Raw genomic sequence first — 23,222 nt, forward strand, 5'->3', positions numbered from 1 at the left:
TTGAAATCTTGCAACTTTTTCTTGAAATTTTACAACTTTTTCTTCTAATTTTAAAACTTAATTCTTCAGATGTTAAAGTTTTTTTTCCTGAAATAATTAACTATTGTCTCATAGAATTGCGACTTTATTCTTGAAATTTTACAATGTTATTCTAAAAAAGTTATTACTTTATTCTTAAAATATTACAACTTTTTGTAAACAATTTTATTCAAAAGTGGACAATTCTCTTGCAGAATCACAACTTAACCTCAAAATATTAGACTTTTCTCATAAATACACATTTTATTTCATGAAATAATTGAGCTTTTTTTCGTCTAATTCTCAAAACCAAATTACTTTTTCTCAGTGTTGCAACATTACTTATAAAACATTGTGACTTTTTCAACAAAATATTACAGTAATTCTCTGAAAAAGTCGACATTTTGCTCACAAAATCAATTGGTTAATTTGTTTTTTTTTTTCCTATCATTTTGACTTTTTTTCACATTACATTTTGACTTTTTAACTATTTCAACTTTATCTCAATTTTTGTTCCTAACAGTGACCTTAATACTCTATCGTACTTAGGAGACAAAGAAACACGTAGGAGCTGCAGTTGGACTTTTGAAACTACCTGTCTTGATGTTTTTGAAGGTATTTCGGGGGGATATAGCTAATCATGAAATTAAAATTACAGCACTGGATCACTAAATACCTGCAGGACGTCACTGATCCTCACAGATTGATCTTATTATACATGTATAACAGTTGTGCAGCTTCTTCCTCAGGATTTTTCTATAAAACAGACACATGGACAATAATAATAATAACACACACACACACACAAACAAACAAACACATACAAGCACTATGTATTTTTGCACAATGAAATCGATGAACACACTTTAATCTTTGTGTCTGAGATCAAACTTTACACCGTACTCTTCTTTATGGCCTGTTTTAACCAAACTATCAGATGAACCTCGGCTTTTCAGACACACCAACAGCTGCGATATGTGTACAATATTTGTACGTATTGTAAATATGACTGCTTGATAAGACGATGTAGAACCTGTAGGGTTTTTATCTGTTTTCTGTGTAAACTGGCGTTATACTTTACCTGAGTGACACCTGCACCAAAGATTGTGTCACTGACGGAGGAGGTCACTGAACAGAAAGCTCTGTTTTGCACTGTTGATCAATGTTTAATAAGATGCACCTTTACAATAAACCTACCCACCGTGACTATCTGTGGTTTATGCTTACAGTCGTGGTCTGATAGATGTCAAATTTTTACACCAGCTATAGACACTATGAAACTAATTTATTTCAAGGGACTGACTAATGGATTGTAAATGTTATTGACATATTTTTAATTGATCAAATGCATGGTTTAAATAGTTTTTAATGGGTAAATACCTCTTAACATTGACCAAAAATCAACACCATAACTTAATTCATACCATGAGGTCTTAATGAGGGGAAATTAAATAAAGTATTAATACAATTATATTGATATTACAGGCTCTGATGAGGCTCCTTTTCCCCTCAATATACTGGGAGCAGAGTGCAGGGTGCGGAATTGTTTTTTCCCCCCAAATGTTTTATTTGTCAAAACATTTTCCATTTCATCTTATTAAAACAATGGAGGAAACAATCATAACTTCTTCATTAAGATACGGGTAGAAGTTGAACAATACTGTGTGTACAACTGATTTAGTGAGACACAAATAAGAATGAGGAGCTAATAAACAGCTTTCACTTCTGTTGATGTGGATGGCAGCCATCTTGGTTTTTGAGGTTGGGGTTGGTTAAATTCTTGTATTTAGCTGGATTATGACAAACAGTTAACGAGTTCAAAGCGAAGGTACTTCCTCTTCTTCTTCTACGGTGTTTTACGGCAGTTGGCATCCAAAGTGTCGCATTACTGCCACCTACAGTTTACTCTCTCTTTATATCCATTCGAAATGAGTTTTTCCACTCCTGTCGTCCTTAAAAAAACTAAATATCCACTCCCTTTCTTGAACTAGTCCAATGTTAATGAACTCCCAACTTCTTATCTGATCCGCATTCCAGTCCAGCAAGTGGCGGTAACGCACTCTTTGCCGCCATTTTGGAAGAAGCTGACGAAGAAGAAGAAGAAAAGAAACAGTTTGTTGTGGATTTGTCGTTGCTGGACTCGGGAGCAACAGAAGAAGGGATTTGAGCTGTCTTAGACTGTGTTTGACACGGACGTGATATTTCCTGTTTTCACGGCTCTCCCTGGGAATTAACACGGTAAAAATAACCTCTGTCGTCTGTTGTTTGTGACGGTTTTGGTCAACGTTGGATGATATTTACCTAACTGTCTTTGTGGGTCGTAGAGGTCGGTTTATCTAGAAATTTCTCTCGGCTCCTGCGACCACTTTACGTCACGGCCGGTAGTAACATTAAATCAGCCCTCACCTTTTCATTTAGACCTTCACATATGTCTTTTTTTTGTCCTCCCAGTTAATATTTGACCCCCCCACCCCCACCCCACCCCAGTTCAGACATTCCTGGACAGGTCAGTGGGTTATGTTGGGACAAGTGTTACTGCTGCTCAGTCTTGTCTTCACATTCTGTGTTTTCAGCTTCATTCAAAGTTGCAAACAGACCTGAAAGATGAGAAAAATAAAACTTAGTTTCGATCGAATTCTCTCATAAATAAAAAAAACACTTTTTGTCCAAATATACTAATAACAGGAAAAATAAGTACTTATTTAGGGATTTTGTGTTGTGTTTGCAGGGGTATGGGAAGTTTTAATGTAAGTAAAAAAAAAAACACATTTGAGGAAGCTCATTTGTGTAAAGAAAAGAGAAAAAAACAAGTGGTGGAATTAAGGAATGACAGACAAAAAGACTAAACTTAAAACAAAAATATTTTGAGATAGTAAGTCGAAATTATCATATAACTTACCATGTAAATATAACTTTTATATCTTTTTAACTACTTTGTAATAATATGGGATTTTCTTAGATCTTTATTTTAATCTTTGATACAGCTGCAACTAATAATTATTTTTGTTACAAATCTTTTTTTTGATTAATTACAATATGTTCAGTCCAAAAGATATTCAGTAATAAACAGAAACTCCTCACACTGAAGAAGCTGAACCCAGAGCATTATTTTTATTTTTCTTAATTAACTGTGATGATCAATCCATGATCAAATACAACTGTTTGAGCTCTAATACTCCCTCATGGTATTGCTGTCTGTATTCATGTGTTTCTCTTTGTAGGCTGAATGGCTGTCTGCTGGTGGTTGTTGATCCACTGCGTCTTGGTCACTTCATCCTCGGCTCACAATGACTTCTTCACCTCCATCGGTGAGTAAAACCAGTTTTTCTTCTTCCTCCTGTTAACTGATACTTCCACTTGTCTGCTTATTAAATTACCCATTTTCCTCAGTCTTATCCAGAGGTCGACAGAGTACACAGCTCCATTACTGGTCAGATATTCTTTCAACACAAGTGGAAGTTGTTCAGTCAGATTTTTACTTGAGTTAAAGTACTGAAGTACTTGATTTTAAACAGTATTAAGTATTCAAAAGTACATTTTTTATGTCAACATATTGTTGTATTGTTCCGCATTTACACAACCTACTAACTGACTGACTGACTGTAGAACCTGGAGAATAAACAGCTTGTAGAATATGATACAAAGACTGTAGAAATAGACATAAAAATACAACTGAATCAACAAAAGAACAGCAACTACTACAAGATGCCTGTTTAAAGGTTTATTTGTGTTTTCTCAAGTTGGACAACTCATTTTTTTAGTCAGTGATGAAGTTTGGTCATGGTAAACACAGCAAACACATCAAACTAAAGGAATCTTTCTTTATTTGTAAACCTTCAAACACAGACTTCAGATCAGACCCTGGTCTCTGGTGAAGAATCTTCTGCCTCATCTTTATCTAACGCAGCATCATTAGGACACTGACAGGTTCAAACTGAGCTGGTCAAACATGCAGCAGCACAACATGACTGACAGCGGAGGAGTTGACTGTGATTGGTTTTTCTCCCGTGATGAACACAGTGTATGGTCTATCACATTTTTCAAAATAAAATAAAATTAATTCACTGACTAAAAGCTCTGCTTCAAAGTAAAAGTACTTCATAGAAATGTAGTGGAGTCCAAAGTACAATATTTATCTTTTAAATGTAGTGGAGTAAAAGTTAGAAGTTATAAGTAAAAAAAAAACAAAAAACAACAGAATTTCCATTCACCTCCATGGTGAAAGATGGTAGTAGAGCTGAAATGATTAATCCATTATTAATTGTTAATAAAGAATTTTTATAATCGATCATTTTAGTAATTTTTAAACAAAAATTCTGAATATTTACTGGTTGGTTCCAGCGTTTTAGAAGTGTAGGTTTTATTTCTTATGGTCACACGTGATAGTAAAACGAATGTCTTTTAAACTGAAATAAGACTTTTGAAGGTGGCACTTTAGACTATGGGAGACTCTAACAGGCATTTTTAATTATTTTCAGAATATTTAATTAATGATGAAAATAATCAGTAGTTGCAGCCTTAATATTTTCGTCTTTCATCACTGTAAACTGATTATATTTGTATTTTACACTCTTTGTAGAACAAAACAAACAAAACAATGTACAAATTAAATGATGATTAAAATGATCATTCATACCTAAATGGAAAAATATTAAATATTATTGGTAATTTAGACTAGACTGTAACTGACCCTTTATTACCATTTTGAGTTCAATGACACTTGAATGAAGACGATTGATGCTGTAGCTATAAACTGATCTGTGTGTGTGTGTGTGTGTGTGTGTGTGTGTGTGTGTGTGTGTGTGTGTGTGTGTGTGTGTGTGTGTGTGTGTGTGTGTGTTCCCAGGCCAAATGACTGACCTGCTGTTCACAGAGAAGGACCTGGTCACCTCTCTGAAGGACTACATCAGAGCAGAGGAGAACAAGCTGGAGCAGATCAAAAGGTGAGACACCTGTCTGGTGACATTCTGTCGTTCAGCAGGTGGATTCATGAAAAGTTAGATGAGAAAGTATTTCAGCAAAATTTTCCAAGGCCTGGATTGTGTGTGAAATCTTTCCATATATATTATATTTAATGTACTACATTCAGAAATAGTCCCTTTGGAAAACTGTGAGATTATTTAGAGTAAGTGAAAGAAATTTTACTTTGTAATTGCTGGGTTATCCAAAGAGCTTCTGCATTGGCACACCAGTCAAAGTATGAGGACCAGAGAAGAGCCTTTCAACAGTTTATTCCATTCAGACAGGCAGTTGACTGCTACAGGTGATTTCAATGGCTTGACAAATGGAAATATAATCAATAAACAGTGGTAATAATTCTAATCAAGGCACTTTACTATCAAACAAAGGAATTGCAATCATTATAACAAATGTCAAGAATTTATTTAATCTAAACAAAGAAGCAGCAATAACTATATCAAAAATCATGGACTTACTCGAATAATGCATCAGAAGCACAGTCAGTTTCAGGAAACACAACTTCAGTTAATATCATATTCAACTCAATGTGCTACAGCAAACAGAGGAAGAGGCTGAGCAAGGCCTGATCCAGGTCTCTTATCAGTTCAGGTGTGGCCTGAGGTCCCGCCTTCCTGGGGCTTGACAGAAGTCAGATTTTCAACATGTTAAATGTTTTGAATATCTTAAAAGCTCAGGTGCAGGTGATACCTGTGCTTTGAAAAACTAGCAGATATTCACTGTGTGATGAAAAGCTGTGGACATACAGACAAAATGACAACCTGCAAAAACACAGGACAGCAGACATGCAGAGAGGAGACAATAGTGACTACGCCTGTAAACAAAGAAGAAAAAAAAGAAAAAACAAAACTTTAAATGAAGGGTTGGGCATATGTTCAGACGCAGCGTCTGATGCGGAAGCTCTGATAAACCTCCAACAAACGCAGCAGTTAACAGAGCTTGTTTTAACCTGCAGCCACAGCTCCACCACAGACCACACGTCAGACACACTGCAGACAATACAAGGCGATAGTGTTTCAGGAAAACTTTCACTAATGTGTCTTTTGTCTGGTGCCAGACTGTACACACTGGTTGCAACCAGGAAGAAAGTACAACGTTTCCCTGGAGGAGGCTTCGACTCAAAAAGGTTCCTAGATATGAAAGATAAATCACTGTGGTCTGACTCAGGAAGTACTATAAAGAAAATCTTTGTGGTTGGATTCGTCTACATTTGTATGTGCTGAGAAAAAACAACATCATAAGAGAAATCAGTAAAGTTCCTCTCACTTGGGTCTGATCGTGTTTAAACAGCTTTAATATCACTTAAATCCTGCTGGACAGAACCAGGCTGAGCCAGGGACTTGTACTTACAAGTTACTGTCAACAGGAAATGTTTTTTATTCCTTCTGTGCCGGTGACAGTCAGAGCAGGAACCATAACTTTTTCGGGTTGGGTCTCATTCTCGTGGACATGATATGCCAGGAACACATTGACAGAGCTTCTTCAAATTTGGCACAAACATTCACTTGGACTCAGGGATGAACTGATTAGATTTTGGTGGTCAAAGGTCAAGGTCAGTGTGACCTCACAAAACACTTTTTAGTCATTACTCAAGACTTCACACAGCAATTATGACAACATTTCATACAAATGGTTCATATTTTCTATGACTGGATGAACAGGGATGTAACCTGAAACTAGTCAGAGTGGAGGAGGCAGACAACCATGAGGAGGTGATTCTAGTTTTTCTTTAGTGTGTCACTGGTTTGATTTGTCTTGAGTGTTTGTAATTGAGAGGAGGCAGAATTAATCAGTGTCATCAGTTTCATCTGCACTGGTCAGACTGGGCAGGTAGAATTACCTGAGGTCAGATTTGACTCAGAGCAGTTTTGATGCTAATTGCTTCAGTGGGGTTCAAAGTTTTAACAAACTTTAACTGTGTGTGTGTGTGTGTGTGTGTGTGTGTGTGTGTGTGTGTGTGTGTGTGTGTGTGTGTGTGTGTGTGTGTAGATGGGCTGATAAACTGGACGTCCTCTCAGTTGCAGCCACTCAGGACCCTGAAGGTTTCCTGGGACACCCGGTGAACGCCTTCAAACTGATGAAGAGACTCAACACTGAGTGGGGGGAGCTGGAGAGTCTGGTGCTCACCGACATGTCTGATGGTACACACACACACACACACACACACACTACAATATTTACAAATGTTGCCTATTGAACTGTCAGAAAAGTGATTTATTTATTATATTGTGTTGTGTGTGTGTGTGTCCGTGTGTGTGTTCAGTGTTCATCTCTAACCTCACCATCCAGAGGCAGCACTTCCCCAACGATGATGATCAGACCGGAGCTGCTAAAGCTCTGATGCGGTTGCAGGACACCTACCAGCTGGACACCAACACCATCTCCACCGGAGAGCTGCCAGGTCAGCACGACCAGCACCAACCAACCAACCACCAATACTGTCTGGAGCCAGGAACTAAATTCACCTTGTTCTTCTAAATAAGAATTTATAAAAAGTTGTCGTTCTCCCCCTCTCTTGCCTGCTCAGGCTCGTCCTCAGCCACCTCACACCAGACCGCTCTGACGGTGGACGACTGCTACGACCTCGGAAAGGTGGCGTACTCAGAGGCGGACTACTACCACACAGAGCTGTGGATGGTTCAGGCCCTGAGGCAGCTGGACCAAGGAGAGACGTCCAGCACTGTGGACGCCGTCACCATCCTGGACTACCTGAGCTACTCGGTCTACCAACAGGGGGCGCTAGAGAGAGCGCTGGAGTTCACCAAGAGGCTGCTGGAGCTCGGTTGGTACCGATACACCCAGCAGAGAGACAACACCTCTGTTTATAGTAACCATCCAAACAGTGATCAGATGAACAGGTGGTGAATAGTCCAGAAGATACTCTCAGCAGAGGCTCAGACTTCTACTGCAAGCAGAAACAGTAGAAGTTTTCAGATCATTTTCAAAAATGTTTGTGCAGAGAGGTTCCAAACCAAAAATGTTTACAACAGCTGGGTTTTAAAAAAAAAAATCTCAGTCTTTAATGTAATTAGAGACTAAAGCTGTCAGATGAAGGCTGCAGTCGAAAAGTCAAAATAATCTCTCTAACCTCTTCTCCTTGACCTCGATGGAAAGCATAAGGTCAAAGATGTGAAGGAGATTCATGAGGACTTAGAAAAAGTATCTGACTGCACTTACAGTAAGCTTTTTTTAACTAACTTAATTTATAACACGTGGACGATAAATCCTCCTTTAACCACAGAAACAAAGCACACAGGATTGAAATGTTGAAATAAGAAGGAAAGAAAATACAAATAGAGAAAGTTGAGCCATTAAAATAATAAATAAATAGAAATAATGAACTAACTAATGTGGGTCTGCTGTGGTGAAACTACAACGGTGCTTTAAATGTTGCTGTAGCAAGGAATTGTGAGACAGCATTTCTCCTTTCCTTTGGTAAAGGAAGGCCCAGTAGTTCCTATGCTATACCAGACCATAATCCATTGTTTTCCAGACTAAGGCTGCAACTGCTGATTTATTTTTGTCATTGATTAATCTGCAATTTTAACCTGACCAACAGTATAAAAAATGTATTTTTTTTTATATATGATGATAAAGAAGCAGCAAATCCTCATGTTTGAGAAGCTGGAACCAGCAAATGTTCTGCCTGCATCACTGTGGGATCATATTCACTCCGTCAGTTGGAACAGTTTGATTAAAAACTTCATATAAGGGCGCCTCGGTGGCTCACCTGGTAGAGCACGTACCATTGAGACTTGGCCCCTATTGCGGCGTCACTGGGCTGAATCCGACCCATGGTCCTTTGCTGCATGTAACCCCATGATGATGAGAGAACTGACTTCTGTCCTTTAATGTCTGACTGACTGTTAATATGATTTTGTGAGTTTAGACGCGACACACCAGCGAGCCAACGGGAACCTGAAGTACTTTGAGTACCAGCTGGCCAAACAGAAGAAGGTGGAGGAGAGAGAGGAGGGGGAGGGGGCTGACGGGAGGCAGAGGAGGGAGGCCAAGGGTCAACATGACGACTACCTGCCCGAGAGGAAGAAGTACGAGAAGCTGTGTCGAGGCGAGGGCATCAGGATGGTGAGGAGGGCGAAAACACACACACACACACACAAACACACACTCTTCAGTCTGTCGGATGTTATGATGATCACTCTGCTCGTCTTCCTGTCAGACTCCTCGCAGGCAGAGTCGCCTCTTCTGCCGTTACTATGACAACAACCGCCACCCAAGGTACGTGATCGGTCCGGTGAAGCAGGAGGACGAGTGGGACCGCCCCCTCATCGTCCGCTACCACAACATTGTGTCGGACAAAGAGTTGGAGAAGGTCAAAGAGCTCGCCAAACCCAGGGTAAGTTCCGACAGCAGCTCAGCAGTCAGAGCGAGGAGTGAAGAGTCTGGAGGCGGCTCCTGTTTTCATTCACTGTTGATACAAGCTCCCTCCATGTTGTCTTCAGACAGGCAAGAAAAAGTAAAAGAACCCTTTGAAATTATCTCCATTTATTTATAAATTTGTGCTAGAATATGGTCAGTCTGTTTGAACTATGGAAAACCTGTTGGCAAATTTAGGTACGAAGTGGAAACTGGCGGATTCACCAGGTAGTAAGAAAGAAGCTTCTCTGCAGAGTCTCATCCATGACACATGGCAACACTGTGCAACACACAATACGCCACAAAGAATTGTCAGACCCTCTGAGGCTGTACTCTAATGTTCCATTTGACTGATCCAAGCGTCTGAAGCACACTCTCCTTCTGCGTAACAGCCACGTTGCGCCTGTGTAGGCACATATTACTGTCTTGACAATGCGCCCTTAAAATAAGAAACTGGCTTCAGACCCGGTTTTTGTTGTTCAATCACTTTCCGCTGCCTCAAGATATCAATGCGCCTGACCACACCTCATTTTAAGACCAACACACCAATGGGTGCTCAGAAAGACACAAGTGTATTTGCTATTTAAACAACGTGGGCACCGGACAAGAAAATGACAACTGCGTTGGTCTGAAACTAGCAAAGACACTTGCGTTGTGCTTTGTGCCAGGTGTGAGATAGAGCCTAAAGTGTCTGTCTGTACCCAGTGATTCCAGAGGGTTCACATACTTTTTCTTGCCACTGTCAATTCAGCACTAATTCATCATCAGTACTTCAACATAGTCAGCTCATACTGGACATTATCTGACTTCACACCCAAAGTTTTTGTCTGCTGAAAACTGGCATGTGTTTTCTTCTGCTGTGAAATATCTTTCATGACTGTAAACTCATGACTACATGGTGAGGTGTTTCAGGATTCACGTTAAATCTCATTTACTGCTGCAGTATTTATAAAGATATGATGTTTGTGTCAGTTCGACCTTCACCCGGTCAGTTAATAAATATTCCAGCAGTAAACGCAGGTCATTGTTTTGTGACATTACTGAAAAAGATTAGGGCTGTACGATAAAAAAAATTATATTGCGATTTCAGTTGGAGTGATCGTTTTTGCGTTCTCTTTTTCGCTGAAAAAAATATAAAAATGATGACGATGTGATTTTTGTTGGTCTTGTACCAAAAAAATATTTTTCTTTTACATCTGGAGAATGTGATTTGTAGGCCGGGGCGTCTCTGTAGCACCACAACACTTACGGTGCTACCAATGTACGACAATGTGACACATTTTACCTTTACCAAAAAATTGCAGCTCCTTTCATTTGGATGTTATACTTGGCCATATTGAGGTTTTGATTATATTCCAATTAATATTTCAATTAATTGTGCAGCCCTAAAACAGACCCCCCCCCTCCCCCACACACACACACACACACACACAGTCTGTCATTCGGTGTTAGTCAGTGCTTCAGGGAGTCGGTGTGTGTCTCCCTGTAACTGTCAGCCGATTGGCTCCACAGCTCCGTCGAGCCACCATCTCCAACCCCATAACCGGTGTGCTGGAGACGGCCCATTACCGCATCAGTAAGAGGTAAGAGATGTCAGAGCAGGAGGGGGCGTCTGCGTCTCACCCCTCCTGCTCTCTCCCGTCTCTGAACCCCCCTCCCTGTCCTCCCCCCTCTGTGTCCTGGCAAGAGCAGAAACATGAAGCAAACAAGATTACTGTTGAGCAGGTCCAGCCCCAGTTAGGTGCAAGACAAAAACAAAGGAAAAGGAGAGTCTGCTCACTGTAATGTCATTGTTTTTACCAGTGTAACGTTTCATCTTTCAATCATTATTGATTGAAGCAGTCCCAGCCCTTTAAGAATGTAAATTACTTTTTTTATACATTTACTCTGAAATGCTTTGGCTCTTTGGTCTAGACTCGATGAACTAACTGTGATGTGAACACGATCTGCTCCTGCCAAGAATCAAACCACTTCTTTTTTCCACTTGAGGGAGGAAAAAGAGTCAAAGATTTCAATGTCTGACTCTCTTTTATTTTGTCAAGGAGGCAGCAGAAGACTCTGGACAAATCAGAGACTGAGAATATACTTTTTTTTAAGAGATTTTCTTTCAGAATAAGAGCCCTGCTCTTGGTCTCACAGACAGTGTAGTCATACAGTCGCTTCAGGAAGTATTCAGACCTTTTAAATTTTTGCCCATTAATCTTCACTCAATATATCAAAATGACAAAGTGAAAACATGATTTTAGAAATTTAAAAATAAATGTACAGTCTAACTTCTGTTGCTTCCTTGACGGCAGCAGCTTTGTGTCAGCGAGTGACCCGCCTCTCTCTCCTCTCTCTCCTCTCTCTCCTCTCTCTCCTCTCTGTCCCCTCTGTCTCTCTCTCTCTGTGTAATATAATATGATTGGTGAGCTAGCTCAGACGTGCCACGGTGCATGACCCTCAAACAGGCAAACTGACCACGGCCCATTACAGAGTCTCCAAGAGGTAAGAGCTGGATGGCTGCAGTGACACTGCTGCTGCAGCTGTGTGTGCGTCAAACCCCAGAAACACTCAGATCTGGATCAGTCTGGATCAGTCCTTTAGCACCTCCTCTTAGTAGCGGAGCAGGCAACTTCATCTTTCACATGTGGATACATGTATTAAACTTGGCACAAATCCTCTTCAAGATGGCCACCATGGCTGAAGGAAATGTAATTTTATGCAATAAATTCACCCACAATTTTCCCACATGAATGATCTAGGTGGCAAATCATTTTAACATTGGAGAAGGTGAAATTTTGTACACTGTAAAAAATGAAACATCAACAGTTTACCTACATATTACAAATTAAAAGTCAGCATGAAAATAATTTTAATTATTCAAAATAATATTTAACTGACATTAAAAATGGTGAATTTGACATCCTCATAATCAAAAACATGGGATTCAATTGCAAATTCAAATCTATAGTAAAACTCTGGCAAAATATGTGTTTTCTATGCCAGAAGTGGTGGCCATCTTGGAAAATGGCGGCCTTTTGAAATTTAAACACACCAATTTTGAGCCTTGTATCCATATTTGAAAGATTATTACAGTTACCTGCTGCACTACAATGCTGCATCAGTCTGCCTCTGTCCTCTAATGAAATCTGTAGACTCATTCAAACCGAAACAGAAGGGCTGATAAACATAAATACATCTGTTTTTAACACACATAATCTCTCTCTACTGTTTCTACAGTTTTCTGATTAACCTGGACTTTCTTGTCATATGTGTGACTCTTTATGATGTCATCCATATAATATGAGTCACCGCTGTCCACCAGAAACCAGCATTAAACTTCATGTCTTGTCCTTTGATAATGTCAGAGGTGAACATGTGGCTCCGGGCTGCTGCCCCTCAGCTTCATGATTAGACCTCATGTTAACCAGTGATGGAGGAGTAGCGATGAAGATGTTTTCAAATCATTTAACTTCAGCTCTTTCTCCTGCTTTGGATGAAGTAAAGTGTTGCCAGGAAAATTGTTACGCAGCACAAATTTTGTCTGTAAAATGTAAATGTATATGTAAAGGTCCATATAGTCTAAAGGTCTCTGCCCATGTGTTGTTTGATTATAGATCAGGTCTAGGTTCTATATTAATACTGTGAAAGTATCAAAGCGCTCAGTCCACAGAGAAATGCACACAGCCTGTATTCAGAAACTGAGCCTTAAAAACAGCCATCAGGACTTCTGGAACTTTGTCATTTCACAACAAAGCACTCACCAAGCTCCGCCCACCTGGACCCACCATCCAACCTTGCTGAATTTGGTGTTTACCTGAAATATGCTATATTTTTATTGGATCACTTAGAAAACAGTCAGCCAATCAAAAGAGAGGCTCAGTGCCTCCTCTCTTCTGATTGGCTCACTGACCTGTTTCTAGATCTCCAGAGAGAAGCCTGAGAGAGGAGATGTAAAACTACATTGAGATGGTTTTTGGTTCTTAAAACTACAAATATATATTCTTATGGATCAACACTTCAAATAAAACACAGGAGAAGAGGAGAATATGGAGCTTTAACTAGATATTTTACTTAACACACCTGGCTCTTGTGAAGTCCTGACAGTTCTTTCTGTTGTGTTCACTGTAAATAAACCTCACTGTAAATCTTCTCCTCTGCCTGCTTCCCTCTCCCAGATAGCAAAATTAATCTGGCCCATACTTGGGCCACATGCTCGTTTTCTTGTATATGTGTATACACCTGGTTACATGGCCTACATCTGGGCCATTTATAGCATGATTGTTAGATGCTACTTCCAAATCTTGACCAATTCTGGTGCACATACAAAAAATCTTCTGGCTGAGCTGGAACCACCAGAACTCAAGCCAGAGTCTGCCCAGACTCAGGCTGAGGACTCAGCCATATATTGGGCCAGAAGTTTCATTCTGCTATCTGGGCTGTTTTTTCCTCTGTGCCACCCTTCTGACGTCTGACCTCTCTCCCCTCTGACTCAGTGTGTACTGATGTCCTGTGATGTTTCTGATTGTGCAGACGCTCAGTGAGTTTTCTCCTCCTGTCTCTTCTCAGTGCCTGGCTCGGAGCGTATGAACATCCGGTGGTGGACACGATCAACCAGAGGATCGAGGACATCACTGGGCTGGACGTCACCACTGCTGAGGACCTGCAGGTGACACTCACTTGGTTAAATGAATGAATGAATGAATGAATGAATTCACTCTGTATGTGCTTTCAAGATGCCATACATTGATTTAAGTTGGATCCAGAGTACTGGGTAAACATTTGAATAAAAAAAATAAAAAAACCTATGGTGGCCTTAAGAGCTCAACATGCTCAAGTCAAAAATCAATTCATATTGAGTCTAATATATGTTTTTAACTTTCTGTGTGTGTGTGCGTGTGTTTGTGTTTGTGTGTGTGTAGGTGGCAAACTATGGCGTTGGAGGACAGTACGAGCCTCATTTCGACTTTGGACGGGTAAATATGAAACATCTTACCTTTAGAAAATGGGAGTTGTCAATTAACATAATGACCAAACACACACTCACTCTCATTAATGGGCCACATGTTTATATAAAGGTGCCCTCTCGTCATGAATTGCTGTCTGTGCATTCCAACATACAACTACGTTACCGGGAGCGACACTTTCAGTTGACACTCAGTCATCAATGACTGACCATGTCTATGATCAAAAAATACATGTGTGCACGTTCATTGCTGAACATGATCTGTCCTTCACAATTCCTTTATTTACAACCCAAAAAGAATGAAGTAAGTGATAGTGGCCTTTTTGATTTCACTTTTAACTCCAGTTTACCAGTTCTTTAAAGATGTCAATGTTACTGTATTTTTTTTTTATCTTCAATATTTATTTATTTTCCATTATTTATTTATTTCCCATTATCTGTTTTTCGGTAGGAAACACTTAAACGTTGCTATAGTATCGCAGTACTGTTTACGGTTGTCTGTTACATTGCACATACTTACTGGTCCAAAGCACATATTGTACATGTGCAAATTTTTTTTTTGCACGTGTGCAACATTATGCACATGCTTGCTACATTTCAGGCTCAGGATTCTTTATTACTTTAAGCCCTGCGCGGCTTGAGACCCACTGTAAAGTTTCTTGTTTCCTGTTGTGTTGCTGTTTTGCAGAAAGACGAACCGGACGCTTTTGAGGAGCTGGGGACAGGAAACAGAATCGCCACCTGGCTGCTCTACGTCAGTGAGCCTCACTGTGTTTGACATGTCTCTAAACTGCTCAGCTTAGACACACACTGACACTCTGCTCCTTCCTGCTGCAGATGAGTGATGTACAGGCAGGGGGCGCCACAGTCTTCACTGATGTAAGAGCTGCTGTTTGGCCCAAAAAGGTACAGTGAGTTGAATTAGAAATAAGAACTAGTTTTGTTTATAAGCTTCTTTTTAAAAAATATATTTTATTGCCTTTTTTACTTTCATCAATCAATCAATCAGACTTTATTTGTATAACACTTTTCATACAAACAATGTAACACAAAGTGCTTAACAGAATAAAACCAATAAAAAAAAAAAAAGCAACTCCACCCCTTCACTCACACACAATAAATGACCAAGTAATAGATAAAAACAATACAAATAAGACAATAATAACAGGAACTGAGGAAACACCGAAGACTGGAAAGCAAAGATAATGAAAGAGTGATAAAGATAAAATAATAAAATACTAAAAAAGAGGAGATATATTAAAGTGAGTAAAACCAGAAATAAAAGTAGGGTATTAAAAGGAAAACAATCCAGAAAGTAATCATAGAATAAAAGGACAGACCAGAAAAACAGCTTAAAATATGTGAATAAATAGAAAGATAAATAAATCAAAATAACATTAATAATTAATAATGTCTTATGAAAAAAGTCAATCAAAAATAAGTTTCCAAGGTGACATCTTCAAATGTTTTGTTTGGTCCGACCAACAAAAAAAGAAAAATCAACGATATTATTAGATTAAATTAAATAGCAAGAACTAGAGCTGCAATTATTAGTCGATTAATTAATGGGTACATCAAAAGAAAATGAATTGGTAACTTTTTTGCTAATTGACTAAATGTTTAATTCACTGTAAAAGCAAAAGAGCCAAAAGGTTGCAGGTTCTAGTCTGAAGTGACGTATGTGACAGGAAACTGAATATTTTTGGGATCGGCTGATTAATCAATAATGAAAATAGTCATTAGTCGCAGCCCTAATGAGAGCCGTTTTACAGCTGGAGGGCAAATCCTCACAAGTGCAGTTACTTCATGTTTGAGCTGCGGATGAATCTGTGACTCTGTTTCTCCAGGGGACGGCGGTGTTCTGGTACAACCTGTACCCCAGCGGAGAGGGAGACTATCGGACCAGACACGCTGCCTGTCCCGTTCTGGTGGGAAACAAGTGGGGTGAGTTCATCAGGTCTCTGACACGTGACGTAGAAACCTGTCGCCAGGCAACAACATAAGACTTGCACGTCTGACGCTGTCTCCTCTCTGTGGCTCCACAGTGTCAAATAAATGGATCCATGAGCGAGGGCAGGAGTTCAGGAGGCGCTGCGGCCTCCAGGAGACGGACTGACGACTGACTTGACGCCCCCCCCCACCCCCCCCCACCAAAAGCTGACTGGTTACACCCCCTCTTTCCCACCAGTACTTTCTACTGTACTACGTCCTCTTGTTTCTTTTATTTATAGAGTCGAACACATGCAGCTCCGGCGTCACTTTAGGTTTTAATGATCTTTTTATTCTCCCTTTAATCTTGATTCTAACTGCTGTCGCCTGAACGCAGCACAAGTTCAGATATTTTGTAAATCAGCTTTCACGGAACGCTGCAATTTTTCCTTTAAATTCAGTCTGTGAACGCAGCATCAGTGTCAGAACAGTTCTTTCTAGCTGAGAGTTACATGTTCAGAGTGATGCTACTCTCATGTCTTCACAATAAATATGAAGATACAACCAGCAGCTAGTTATCTTAGCTTAGCTTAGCTTAGCTTAGCTTAGCTTAAAGACTGACAAACCTGTGTAAACTGTTAGCCTGGCTCTGATCAGGGTTTCTGCAGGTCTTTCCTCCGTGTCCTGCTGCTTATCCATATCGTGATTAACTATTAATGAAGGATATTATTAGGCATTAGAAATACTGACAGAAATGTGATGTAAATGTCAATAAATTTTGATCACTTGGTGAATAATTCGAGGCCGTATTGTCCGCACTGGTTTTACTCTGGAGCAGGATTTAAAAGGTCTTAAATTTGAACTGGGTGAACCTGCTGAAACCCTGTCTAAAGCTTACTCATTATCTAATTTGAACAAAAAACATCAATTTGCAGTTTGTCAGGGCCCGATTATTTTTAAATTAATTTATTTTTAATTTCAATTTGTCGTTTTTCCACTTCAGTTTTTGTGGATTGAAGATGAATCTGTCCCTTTAACACGTCTCCTTCATCCAGACAAACAGATGGTCCTGGGTTTACAGAGGTTGTGTGACAGTATCTAACACACAGATCCTCTCCTCTGATTCAAGTAAGTGTATTCCTGAAAATGTCAGTACCACTTTAGTACCACAATAAGACTACCCTTATAACGGATTTATAAATGGTTTATAACTGGTTTATAACTAGTTTATTAATTAGCTTGTTAACACTTAAATAATTTGTAAGATGCACACAGTCATATTAGATAAAAAGGTCAACAGTGATCTGTTTCTTGCCAAATAGTGAACCCACTTGTATCTGTACTGTGAAGCCTCATATCTCATTATTTACTGAGCTTTCTTTGTTTTCAAATTATCAAAATGAGCAGATTCATCCTCTAAGGCCTTGACAGTGTTGTTGACCTTGACATGTTCTCAGCAGCCGTCCTCATTCTAATCACAGCTGTTGATCAGATTGTTGTGCACAGTGGAGATTAACACAGTGGAGCTGCTTTCTGCTGGTTGCTCTCTTCTTTAGGGCTTTATCATCCAGGTGGTAAACTTCCTTTCCTTGGGTAACTGTTCACCCATTCTTTGTCCCACTCTTCACATCTATGTGATTCTCCCTCCATCATCTTCATGTTTCTTCATCTCGTTTTTACAAACATTTATAAACACATCATCATTAATTAATGAGTTACTATAAGGCTCCTTTTACCAGTTATAAATGGCAATAACTCATTAGTAAGATTAATGAGTAATAAGCATCAACTTGATCTTCCCAAATAGTGAGCCTGCATCAATTATGAAAACTGTGTTATTACTTGTTTATAATAGTTTATGATTTATAAAGTGTTAAGAACCGAATTATAAATCATTTATAAATCCTTTATAAGGGTGGTGTGATTGTAAAGTGGTGCTAAAATGTCAAACTATTGCTTTAATGATGATTTGAAAAGCCTCCATCTGGATCTGGAGTCTGGACCCAACGTGGTATGAAAACCTGACGTGGACTGAAGATTTTATTCAAGTCTATATAAATACAACGGTCACATGCTCATATGTACCTTTTAAATAGTGATGAGGCTTCAGACCTGAGCTGCTCTGACCTTTGTGGATTCAGCCAATCATTGTCAACCAATGTTGAACCTAAAATAATGACTGCATATCAATCGACTGGCGTTAAGTACAGCGCCACCAGCAGTTCTGTTGTGGTAAATACTGCGTCAACCAACGTGAAACATGCAGCACGACACTCGTGAATCTCCTTGACTTGATTTTGAGCCTCATTTTATCTCGAGCTGAACTTGAGGATTGTGTCTGACATCACTCCCTGTTTGCTGTATTGCACTAGATTCACTTTTATAGGAGTGTCTGAGTTCAGTGTGTAAATGAATCCACTGTATAAGTTGACCAAAGAAGTCCAACATGTCCTCTCTCCTAACAGTCCCACATCACAACGCTAACATCGGGCTTTTGTCTGAGGTAGAAACTCCTTGCAGTTGTGTGTGTCTTCAGTCCAAACAGAAAGACAAACTTGCAGTGGAAAAGGGGCCAATTGGCTGTTATTAGCGGGTTTACCCATGTTTAAAAAACCCACTTATACCTGCTAATTTTGGGTATATCTGTTTCACCTCACAGGACATATGGGCATGTGGCTATTGTGATAGACTTAAAAAAAATCTTAAAAACCCATCCTCCACCTGATTATCTGTCCTTCATCACTCCTTCATCACTCCTTCTTCACTCCTTCACTCCTTCTCTGACCTCAGAGCTGAATCACTGAAAACATGTCGGCCTCAAACACAGCACGACTTTTATTTAATGCAGAAAAATGTGTATGTGAAGTTGAACTCCTGTTTGTGTCACTGGAATGATAATTTTGTTAAAAAGCATTTAAGAATATCATGGTCAATTTGTTCTGTGCAGTATGAGATGATGGAAAATGTGTTTCTAATCAGGATAAATAAAGTATAAAGTGCTGCTGCAAAAGAAATTCAGCACTGTGAGAAAACAGTGATCTTGAGTTTTTTTTTTGTTTTTTTTACTTAAATAAAAAATGTAAATTCTCACACATTTATGCACAACAAAGTTTTGTATTATTTGTCATTTTTGGTCATAACATTGTGAGAATTTCATCCTAAATGTTGGACGCTCTCTTCAAGTTTCACAATCGATTTAAAGAAAGAGTTTGACAGTTACATAGAGCTGCAGCGATAAATCATTTTGTGGATCCTGACGCCAAGTTCTATATGTGTTGTCTGGATGTTATTTTGTTGTAATTTGATAAAACACAGCTAGAACCAAAACAATTAATTAATTGCAGGTTAATTTACTCTCAATCAACAACTCGATTGACAGTTTTGATCAATGCTAAAAGTTTTTCAGATACAAATGAGATGCATGTTAATCACTGATCTTTGCTTTCAAATTTAAAACTACACATTTAGTCTAAATTAAGTTACAACCTGAATCTGACTTGTTGACATTTGATGACATGTAAAAGTTCAAAGTAACCACAATTTAAGATTAAATTAAACTGTCAAAATAAGAGCTAAGTCCAGCTACAGCTAGCTGGTTAGTCCTGGCTAAAGCTTTATTTAACTACTTTTCTCCCTGTTGCTTCACTGTCATTGAAATCAATCAATTTTCTCCTTTTAATACTCTGAGTACATTTTACTGATTATGTTTACATACTTTTACTTAAATTGAATGCAGGACTTTTACATGTAATCAAGTAATTTTACAGTACTTTTTTTTCTTGTAATTAATTTCATGTATTTGCAGTTGTATGTATGAAAATAAGAGCTAAAATGATTAATTGAAAATTGAAAATTAATTGAAATTGAAACTGACGAACAAAAAGTCCAAACATTTTCTACTTGCGCCTTTTAATCGGCTTTACAACTGAATATATTTTGGACTTGATTGGACAAAATAGGTAATACGAACACATCACTTTAAATATTTTTATTCTTTTATGACATTTTATAGACTTAAGTAATCCTTCAAAAAGTAATTAGTACAGTAGGTTAAGGAATAGATGACATTGTGCTTGTTTGCTCCAGCAGAGATGGACATTACATCTTTATCTTTGGTCTGTGACACTTCAAACCAAAGACACAGCCGGTTTGGTAAACACAAGCTTGCAGTTCACTGACACGTTAAAGGATCAAATTCAAACTGCTGTTGGTGATCAGACGCGTTCAGGCGTTCGTCAGTGCAGTGGGAGAGGTCGGTGTCGTCCTCGTCGAGGCTCAGGCAGGCAGTAATCTGACGAGGTGTCACCGTCACGGACATGTCGAAACAGCCGAGCAGCAGGTAGACCGCCGTGCTGAATCCTCCGTTCAAACCCCACAGAGGATTCACCTCCACCATGTCCACCGCCGACAGGAGACAGGACAAGCACAGGTGGTATATTTAGACAGACTGTGTTTAGAACGATGAAACTCATAGTGGTGTAGCGTACCACCACTTCATTTTTGTAGTAAAGCATAAAAATGTCATAGTATATTATGTCATAGAATGCCCGCATCAGATGTCAGCTTTGAACCAAGAAACTTATGGCTGTGAGACAACAGTGCAAACCACTGGACCGCCATGCCACACATGACAAGATCATGTTCAGTTCTTTTAAAGTTACAACAGAAAGTTTAGAATCCACAGAAAAAACAGAAACTTTTCTTTCTCAAAATCAGTTACATTTGTTGCAGCATCGGTATAAGAAAATATAAAAGAAATAAACATGAGATGAATTAAATCAACATATATCTTTAATGCTTATAAATTATTCTCGTATATCTCAAAATATTATTACAATAACGTCCAATAATGATGAACAAACTTTACATTGAAAGCAATTTTAAGGCGTTGGTTGACATTCATACAACAGCTGGTGAATTATGCCAGTGACTCCTGAATCGTATAATCATTTCCTCTCAGACAACCTAACACTGAAGATAACATCAGCATGTCTGTGTATTCATGTTCATTGTTCATATTGGTGACACAGTTTTCAAGTTACACCGAAAAAAAAAACAAAAGATAAATTAACAAAAAAAGTACATAAAAATAAAGTCAGTGATAGAAGACAGTGATTAACAAAAACTCACACACTGTGCAAGTGTCTGTCTGTCTGTCTGTCTGTGTGTGTGTGTGTGTGTGTGTGTGTGTGCGTGTGTGTGCATACACAGTCACATTATGGGGACAAAGAGAAAGTCCCCATAATGTCAATCATTACATTTTAAGATGAAGACGTGTTTTAAGTTTACAGTAAGAGTGAAATGAATGTTAGTAAATGTAAAGTCCTCAACGAGATAGTGTGTGTGTGTGTGTGTGTGTGTGTGTGTGTGTCTACAGGTTACTGGAAACAGAGCTGCTGGCTGGTGGCCCAATCAACTCTTCCATTATCACAGCGAGGATGTGGCACAACTCTTTCACCTGGAAGACAGAGGGGCACATTAAATTTGAGGTGTGTGCACAAATCTCCAGGATTATTTTATCTGACTTTTGACCAGTGCATTTAAAATTTAAATATCATGAAATCCATAGCATCAACCAGTTCCCATAAAGCCAGGAAAAAGTGTCAGGTTGATAAAACAATGTCAAAGCTGTAGTCAATGATTTTTTTTGGTCACTTGGGGGCAGCGGAACAAGCTGAAAACCTGATATCAAGGTTGTTTTAGCAAAATGTTTTCTCTTTACACATCCAGCAAACGTTAGCAACATTAGCATGGATTTGGGTCTGCCAATGTCAGTCCAATATTCATTGTTCATCAAAAAAATGTCTGTCTCTTTAGCTGCTAAATGCTCCAAGATGTTCAGCAGCTTTCAAGCTGTGAGACTCAATCAAAACTTAAAGCTACAGCCGATAAAACCAAACAGTGATGAGGCAGATGCTAACATGCTCAATAGAGCTGAGACTATGACATGTTACACTGTTGTTCATATAAAAATATCGATTAGTACATTTTTCCCACTGCGCCTCAACAAATATTTTTATGGACAACAATGTCTAATTCTTCATGTGACGCTGGATGAAATTTCGGATCATTCTGTTACCACACGGTTTCTCTCAGGACTCATTACAACTATATATATATATACAGGGAACTGTGTGAAGTTTTTGTACAAAATCAATATGTAATTACAAGTGTAAGTCGTTACCTGTTTGAGATGAATGGTGACTTTTGTGGGCCGAGCTGAACTGCCGTAATTGATGTCGACTGATGGCATTTTGCCCTGTTTCTTGGCGCGGATGGTTCTCATGGACTGCACATCTGCCAGAGGAATCAGAAACACGTGCTCCTGCAGGGGAGAGAAACGTCAGTGATCAGACGGACGATACTACATGTTGGGCAGTTAGTGTCATACACTTCTGTTATCCACTCAGAATTTCTTTATTATCAGGAGAGAGATTTGGGTCCCAACAGAGGCCGAATGCTGCTCGAGATTCGAGCTTTGCCAAACTAACTTGTTTCTGACTGAAAAATGACTCAAAATCCCTGAAAATGTGAAATGGATGTGAAATGTGTAGAAAAGCGCCAGAGGGGAAAAGGGGCCCCCAATGGCCCCTCATAGTGGCACATTTTGTAATGACAACTATAACACCCCTTAAACTTCCCATAAAGACACTACACAGTGCCTCTGATGATGTGAGCTCTAAGGTCTCTCCATAGCTTGCTTTTGAGGCGTTTAGGGTACATCTGTAAATTGTAGCATCTGCCAAAAGTTTTCTATGGCTAGGATTGCCACTGAGTGAAGCTGTACCCCTAAACTTGTTCTGGATTCATCTGAGTCTTGACAAGAAATCTGGCATTTCTTGGTGAAAAAATAAAAAGTCAAATTTTATGGTATCTGAGACCTTACACTAAGAAAATGTGAGACTTTGTGACACTTAATAAGGACATATTGATGCCCTTACATTTACATTTTGCCTAAACATTTATACCTTAT

General features: G+C 39.1%; 2 protein-coding genes across 3 annotated transcripts in view; one reads left to right on the top strand and one right to left on the bottom strand.

Moving 5' to 3' along the window:
• The first annotated feature begins 1,870 nt into the window (after window positions 1–1,870).
• On the top strand, window positions 1,871–19,698 carry LOC111237085 (prolyl 4-hydroxylase subunit alpha-1-like). Of its 2 annotated transcripts, none has more exons than XM_022766049.1 (15): window positions 1,871–2,256; window positions 3,240–3,326; window positions 4,865–4,961; window positions 6,985–7,136; window positions 7,259–7,396; window positions 7,523–7,777; window positions 8,885–9,081; window positions 9,176–9,352; window positions 11,789–11,859; window positions 13,924–14,023; window positions 14,277–14,330; window positions 15,009–15,074; window positions 15,158–15,226; window positions 16,168–16,264; window positions 16,366–19,698. In XM_022766049.1, exons 2-15 carry the CDS (start codon window positions 3,245–3,247, stop codon window positions 16,434–16,436), a joined length of 1,626 nt encoding a protein of 541 aa, XP_022621770.1. In that variant the 5' UTR covers window positions 1,871–2,256; window positions 3,240–3,244; the 3' UTR covers window positions 16,437–19,698. The 2 variants fall into 2 exon arrangements, with proteins under 2 accessions (XP_022621770.1, XP_022621769.1); XM_022766048.1 differs by lacking the exon at window positions 11,789–11,859 and adding an exon at window positions 10,885–10,955 and having other exon boundaries at window positions 1,872–2,256; window positions 16,366–19,697.
• A 1,922-nt stretch (window positions 19,699–21,620) lies between these two features.
• The window catches only part of myo15b (myosin XVB), a 55,406-nt gene continuing 53,804 nt past the window's right edge, over window positions 21,621–23,222 (bottom strand). Inside the window, 2 exon segments of the mRNA XM_022766011.1 lie at window positions 21,621–21,707; window positions 22,434–22,574. Of these exon segments, the coding sequence (XP_022621732.1) occupies window positions 21,621–21,707; window positions 22,434–22,574 (228 nt within the window).

This window comes from Seriola dumerili, unplaced genomic scaffold, assembly GCF_002260705.1.
Source record: "Seriola dumerili isolate Sdu_G_001 unplaced genomic scaffold, Sdu_1.0 BDQW01000807.1, whole genome shotgun sequence".
NCBI lineage: Eukaryota > Metazoa > Chordata > Actinopteri > Carangiformes > Carangidae > Seriola > Seriola dumerili.